General features: G+C 41.9%; 2 protein-coding genes across 3 annotated transcripts in view; both read left to right on the top strand.

Annotated features, from left to right (window-relative positions):
* The window catches only part of LOC109137137 (microfibril-associated glycoprotein 4), a 10296-nt gene extending 5345 nt beyond the window's left edge, over positions 1 to 4951 (top strand). Inside the window, exons 1-7 of one of the 2 annotated variants that reach the window (XM_027273845.1) lie at positions 848 to 1067; positions 1206 to 1277; positions 2205 to 2360; positions 2503 to 2541; positions 3460 to 3556; positions 3989 to 4156; positions 4462 to 4951. In XM_027273845.1, the coding sequence (XP_027129646.1) occupies positions 1272 to 1277; positions 2205 to 2360; positions 2503 to 2541; positions 3460 to 3556; positions 3989 to 4156; positions 4462 to 4715 (720 nt within the window). In that variant the 5' untranslated portion in view covers positions 848 to 1067; positions 1206 to 1271 and the 3' untranslated portion in view covers positions 4716 to 4951. Of the gene's footprint in view, positions 1 to 847; positions 1068 to 1205; positions 1278 to 2204; positions 2361 to 2502; positions 2542 to 3459; positions 3557 to 3988; positions 4157 to 4461 lie in introns of those variants that run through there. The other variant, XM_027273844.1, reaches the window with a different exon arrangement.
* The window catches only part of abcg4a (ATP-binding cassette, sub-family G (WHITE), member 4a), a 28623-nt gene that overhangs the window by 19896 nt on the left and 1310 nt on the right, over positions 1 to 7417 (top strand). The window lies entirely within an intron of this gene.

Genomic DNA, 7417 nt, shown 5'->3' with positions numbered 1-7417 from the left:
CCTTTGTTTCCTTGACACCTTCCTTCCTAGTGTCAGAGAGAGGAGAGGCAGGAAGGTTGCATTTCTGGACAGAATCAGGAGAATGTTTGAAGAACTAGAACTTTCTATTTCTGACAATATTTACCGCAGATGACACACCTCATATGAGTCCTCACACACCTCATTCCACTCCTCAGGTATGAGGAAACTAATGTGAGAGTTTCACTGTTTATTGTCTGACGGGAAAGAAACAAAGAACAGATTTAAGTGAGACCTTAGTGTTTCTGGTTGGACCCGTTTAGTATCACATCATTGGATCCAAATGCAGATACAGAGAAGTGTGATAGGTATCTTTATTACTCACGGCTGTGAGAACACAGGAGCAGGGTTTGAAAACAAACTGTAAACACACTAACCAAAGGGCGGCTGGAAATCAGGACTAAGAGCCAAAAAAACAGGGACAGAGGAAAGTTCCAGCCACAGTGCATGCAGTCACATGAGACACTTAACGGACAGACAAGGAAACACAGGAAACACAGGAACTAAACAGACATGCAGGACACCAGGTGAAAGGAATCAGGGACAGGTACAACATCAAAAAAGGAGAATATTGAAGAGGCTGACGTTCACGAGAACATTATTGTCCTGAAAGAGACTTTTTCAGAGGTGGATGATCCTCCATACAGGTTCAAAGTAGTTTGTGATAGTGTAAAGCTCCATTCAGACAGGATGAAGATTACAGGTGGAGGTGGAGGATGAAACCTTCACTGAGCTCTTCAGTAACTGAACTCATGTTCACTCTTGTTCAGGACGACAGTTGAACCCTGTGAAACTACAGCGTCTGGTCTGTAATAGACATGGACAGTCTGCAGGACAGAGACTAAAGAAGTCATGTGGAAAGGGTTCGACGAACTGCTGCACAAACACTAACCTCCACCTGTGCCACAGCCTGGCTTGTGATTGGTCGGCCTGGTGTGACATCACAGAGCCTTCTGTTGATAAGATGTGAGATTGTGACAAAGTGAAGCAGAAGCAGCAGTTTGTCTCTGTTTCCTCTGAAGGTGCAGCCTCTTCACTTCAACCTGCAGGTGAGTTCACAAAGTCCACAGGTAGCCAGGAATCATATCTACATGCTAACGAGTCTTCAGTCTTCAGATCTGCTCCACTCTTAAATCTGTGCTGCACTAAGACAAAGTATTGAAGACTAAAGTGTGAAATCATTTTAGGATATAAATACAGCTCATCAGAGATCCAGACAGGCTGACATCAGGATTTTCAGCAGAACTCTGACAATGAAGGTAAATGTGTAACTTTCTACACCTTTCTGTCTGTTTAGATATCTATGTTAGCTCTGTATGCTGAGGGCTTCAAACAGTACACTGTAAAAACAATTGTACATTTTGACAGGAGTTTCCTGTGTTTTTAAAACTGATTACAAAACTTCATTAATTCAAAAGGATTATTTCACAGTGTTTCTTCTGCTTTCTTAAATGACAAAAGACAGATGTGTGTAAAATGACAACAATGCTCTGTAATTAAATATGTGTCTCATTATAAACACGTTTGTGTCCACACTAACAGTTGAATGTTTCCTTTGTCATTTGAAGGTAAATCTTCTCAGTTTGACATTTATGTGTACTTTTACATTCTAACTGTGATTCTGGAAACAAATGCATCAAACTGTTTTCATGCCATCAAACACGCTGCAGAGTCTTCTTTAAGACAGAGGACAAAGCTGCTCTCTCTTCAGGTTGAAACTTTCTGGACATGCCCAGTGAGGAAAAGCAAACAACTCAAAGATCTGATTTCTTTGAAAGCTTTTAAATCCATATTGAAAGACCTGGAGACTGAATCATTGGGCTGTCGATGCTTTAACTGATATTGTTGAATTCATGGCGTGTACTGCCCTTTTAGATATGTGTTGTAATCTTGTCCATGTGTCTTGCATGTGTTTTTACCTTGTTCTTAGTTTGTGCTGCTGCCTGTCTCGGCCAGGACTCCTTTGCAGAAGAGCTTTTTAATCTCAATGGGACCTTCCTGGTTAAATAAAAAACTAAAAACAATGCATTGCATTTAACTTTTGACATTTACTTGAATTATGATATCTGACTTTCATTTTATGGTTCCTGTCTGTCAGCTGCTGTCGGGAGTCTTTTTTTTTTACGGTGTACAGAAGCTTCAAACCTTACTCCAGGTCAACAATGACAACATCTCCTCTGTTCCAGCTGCTCTCAGTCGTCCTCCTCGTCCTGGCTCCAGTGTTGACCAGCTGCACAAAGATCGTCCTGCCAGTGGACTGCAGTGACATCTACCAACAAGACAAGACCAGACCCAGCGGAGTGTACACCATCTATCCCATTGGATCCACGTCTGCTGTCCAGGTACACTTCATCCTCTCTGGGATGCAGGTCGACCTTCAGTAGTAGTCGTAGTATTCACAGTACTTGTTATAGCATGTTTGAACATACTGTGTAAAGTATTTCAACTTGATTCAGTTGCTAATGAATGTGTGTTTGTGTGTAGGTGTACTGTGACATGCAGTCAGAAGGAGGACAGTGGACGGTGAGTTTTCACTGAAGCTTAAAGTCACAGCCAAGTGCTTTGACCTACACAGTGTTCCAAATGATTCTGCATATACTGTGATTCTTTACTCAATCATCTATATCATTGACAGTCAGTAGGATTTTTCATTCCTCAACAATCATATCATAATCTGGATTTTATTAAACAAAATTACTAATGACTGGCATTTTTTGCAGTAACTCAAAATGCAGTGTTCCAAATTTTTATGCAAAACAGTTTTCAAACAGTAAAATAGTTTCTAAAGGATTGAAAACAGAAATCACACCTGCTCTCTTAATTCGATAAATTTGCCTTAACACGCATTTATCTGAACTAACACATCTGCACTCTGAATCAGACACAAACTTTCTGACAGTTGGATGATCTCTTTATTTTTTGTGAAATATCCTGTTTTCATACCTTTTGCAAGATACTGCAGTATTTCACACTTCACCTGCAGAAGATCTTTCTTTTTTCCCATATTGCATGAAACCTGTGACTTGCTTAATAATGTGGAACAACCGCCTTTAGTAGTTTCCTGTTTCCTGTTAATGAGGCTCACTTGGCAAACAAATGACCAAACCTGTCTGAGACTGATGCCAGTGTCATCTAAAGAGACAGGGGAAGACGCACAATTGAAAACGTTCATTGAAAAACTACAAATCAAATGTTTGTTTCATTGAAATCGTATTTGCATAATAATTTGGAACAGTGTATTAATATCTCGTTGGATTGCAATCTGGGTTCTCTGAATGTTTTCTCAGTGTTCCCTGAGGTTCTCTCTAATCCTGTCAGACTGTTAAAAGAAACCAAAATAATTCTCAAACAAGTGAAATAACAGAAACTTTGCTGTGTGAGAACGTGACCTGTCAGATATCTTGTGTGTTTAGCTAGTTAACCCCCATCCCGTCCCCCCAGGTGTTCCAGAGGAGGATGGACGGCTCGGTGAACTTCTACAGACCCTGGGATCAGTACAAGATGGGCTTTGGTATAGCTGCTGGAGAGTACTGGCTCGGTGAGAAATGAAACCAAACCGACAGTCATGTGACTTCATGAATCTCACAGTTCACAAACAACAAACATGTTGAATGCATTTCCTTCCTCATCAAACAAGTATTTCAAATCCAGCTTTGTTTACATCATGTTTACGAGCTTCTTCTTCACCGTCTTTGCTGGTGCACTGCACGCCAAGATACGACAGTAACACTTCAAAATATTTCTTGGTGTGTTATCAGTGTTATCGTCATCAGGTATCGTGTGAAGCCACTGGTAGGACTCTATTGGGGTTGGGCAATATTTTAAAAATTTGCAATCAACCACTGTCAATCCAACAATCAGCGACTGCCGATGTCTTCATGCAAACACAATCACCAACGGCCAATATATTTATCCAAGTGATGAACAGTAAGGTGTGTACAAAATGTAAAAACTGTGTTTGTGTGTGCAGGTCTTGAGAACATCCACCAACTGACCCACCAGCGAAAGTACGAGCTGCTGGTCGACATGGAGGACTTTGATGGAAACAAAGTGTTTGCTCGTTACTCCTCGTTCTCTGTCGACGCTGAGTGTGACGGATATGCACTGCAGGTCTCTGGATTTAAAAATGGAGGGGCGGGTGAGTATTAGTGCAGGAAGGAGGGCTGTAGGGGTGACAGTGCAGGTTGATGTGGTCACTTTGGTTGTAGTTATTCATTGATTATTAATCAGAGCTCCAAATTAATAGTTTAGTGTATTTCATGAGACTGAAATCAATCAATGAACTGGCTATCATTTTCTTGGGGTTCCCCCACCTGCCAAATCCACTTTACCCCCTGGTGGCAGCATAGTGTCCAACAGAGGTCTTAGTCCCAGTAGTGTTTGTAGTATTAGTATCATTAGTATCATTGTCAAGATTAAACACTGTGGTTCATGTTTCTGTAGGAGACTCCATGACTCGTCAGAACAAAATGAAGTTCTCCACCTTCGACAAAGACCAGGACATCTGGTCTGACAACTGTGCCAGAAAATACCTGGGGGGATTCTGGTACGACAAATGTCACGAGACAAACCCCAACGGGGTTTATCTTTGGGGGGCTGATAAAACTCACTATGCTCTTGGAGTTGTGTGGAGATATTGGAAGGGTTATTACTACTCCATGAAGAGCATCAGCATGAAGATCCGTCCTGTGAAGTAGTTCTCCAGGTCAAACATACAGCAGAAAATCAGCTGATGATTTTTCTCTCTTTTCTTCATCATCTTTACATGAAACAGACACAGAGTCTGATAACATGTCGACAACTTCATTAACTTCCAACTCAACTTATAGCAAAGCAAAAGACAAAAAAAAAAACATAAAAACAACATAAATATTTCCAAGTTCAATCAAAGTTTGATTGTGTGTGAAATAATAAAATCTGAGCAGAAAGCTGATGTGATCTGAGGTCTTCATTTTGTCTCTGGTGTCTTTCATCTGAACAAAAAAGAACAGACAGAGCTGGAAATCACAAACAATCGGACTCCAACAGAGGCAGATTTCAAACTAAGACACTTACTGACTGTAGTGTTGTTGTCAAGAAGTTCATATTTCAGTTGAGCATGTTTCCTTAACCTCTGATGACATAGCATGGTCATTTTATGATGTAATACAGTAAATATGTGACGTGTTGTTCAGTTAAAATAGTAATGATCAAAATGACGCCTGCTTTCCTGAACACGAACATTCAGCTGCTCTGTATCTCAAGGAGAGAAGTCAGTGTCCCCATGACAACCTCAGATTTAACACTAATGATCAGTTAAAGGAACAACATGTAACTATGTGTAACACTGACATCTCGTGGTTAAAATGTGTACTGCAGTTCACATTTCAAACCCTGGAGAGTCGTCTCCTCCTCCACATACTGAACCTTCACGAGTTCAACATGTTTTATTTCATGAAGCAGCTTCTACATGTTTTATTTCATGAAGCAGCTTCTACGTCTGAGTCTGACTTCAGCCTGTGCTGCAAAACAAAGACACAGAGAAGTTTGATGAGTTTTAAAGAGAAATCAGATGTTACTTTCTGATTGTTAACACTGACATCTAGTGGTTAAAATCTGTACTGCAATTCAAATCTAAAACAGGAGAGTCGTCTGCTCCTCAGACTCGAGGCTTGAATATGCCACACCTGAAACACGCGCTCTTACAAAGACAGCTGCTGGTCACGTGTCCTAAATACACATCACTGAAGAGTGTGTTCAGTTTGAGTCATTACAGCAAAGCATGTGAGGAAAACCTGTCTGCATCATCAACGCCATAGAGCTGCACTAAGAAGAACACTGGGCTTTGATCGGGCTTCCCAGCTGCAAACGTACAATGAACCCACTTCAAGATGACCGATCTGTCAGGATTCAGCTCATGTCAAGATGCCATTGATGAAACTGAAGGGTGTTCGTTGGTCCTCGTCCTCCTAGACCAACAACCTCAGATTGAACACTGTCCCTACAGGGACCTCAGGACTTATGAGGACCCTGTGTAACCCCCGTATGTGGCATGCTAGAACAGAAAATATCCTCCCATGCTGATGTCAGAGGATTTACCATTCGAGAAGTTTGATTTGTTTGAAAGAGAAATCAGATGTTACTTTCTGATGGTTTCACAGCGTTACGTTCAGCAGAATATGACATTTGAACAATTCATTACGTGTCCGTAAAAACGTAAAAAGATAAAGGCCGTCATATGTCCACAGGCTGACTGTGAATTCAGCATCAATATAATGGGAGAGGAACATCTCTATGAGCCGTGCCCGCTCATAGAGTAAGCCGGATCATACAATCCAACCAACGAACGAAGGCAACGTGCTGGCCAATTACAGATGGATGGTTCGGGTCACTGAGTCACTCGAGGGTCCGCTATTACTTGATGAGTTGACGTTCATGGTCGCAGTTGCTCATAGAGTCGCTAGGTAGCTGTGGTGTTCGGTATCGATATCCGTAATTTCTTCCAAAAAAATACGTGGACAAGAAGTGACGATGCGGACGATAGCGAGCAGGAAGCAGCACCATTCACTTCTACTGGAAACCTAAGCACTGAAGTCAACATTCATGCTCGGGGAGGTAGCTACAGCAGCTCGGGAGCAGCACTGAGCAGTGTTAGCCTCTGATTGGAAGAAACGTGAGTGACGACGTCGACAACAATAACAACAGCAACACAGAGGTTCACAGCAACATTACAGCTGTGAGGAACAGCAACAGGCCATCACAGCCTACTGACCTTAACACGAAGAGCCCCAAAGACCACACATGCACCTTTTCTCACTGAAAAAACATCATGCTGCAGTTCCTGGTTTGGAAGCTTTCCCTGGCTGGAGTACTCAGTTCAAGCAGATGCTGCATTCTGCTGCCCATGCAGAATGTTTCAGGGACCCAGACAGTGATCAAACCTTCAGTGTAACTCCACGACTGGAAGCCTGCAATGGAAAACGGAAAGGGACCAAACAAGCATGCTGCATCCAAAGAGCACCTGACATGTGAGGCCATGAGGAGGGACAAGGAAAGACGGATTCACACAAACAAGGAAATCTCAACACTAATGAACACTGATCAACTGCAGCGCAACAGATATTATCTGTCTGCAGTTATTGATGTTATAGAGTTCCTTGCTGTGAACCAACTGCCCTTTAGAGGTGACCACGACGCATACAGTGCTATGAATGAGGATGGATGTGGACTATTTTTATCTCTATTTGAGTTTGCACTAAGGAAAGATGCTGAATTAGCAAAAAACTATTCCTCGCAATGCAACATACACAAGCCATGACGTTCAAAATAACTTAACACAGATACACAAGCTTAGGTTACTTGTAGGCAGAAGGGTAACGCTGCTTTGTTCTGCTCCTTGTGCTGCTGTAGTTACTCTCCT

Source organism: Larimichthys crocea, chromosome XXII (assembly GCF_000972845.2).
Source record: "Larimichthys crocea isolate SSNF chromosome XXII, L_crocea_2.0, whole genome shotgun sequence".
Lineage (NCBI taxonomy): Eukaryota > Metazoa > Chordata > Actinopteri > Sciaenidae > Larimichthys > Larimichthys crocea.
Note: the sequence above shows the minus strand (reverse complement) of the source record. Positions and strands in the feature narration are given on the sequence as shown.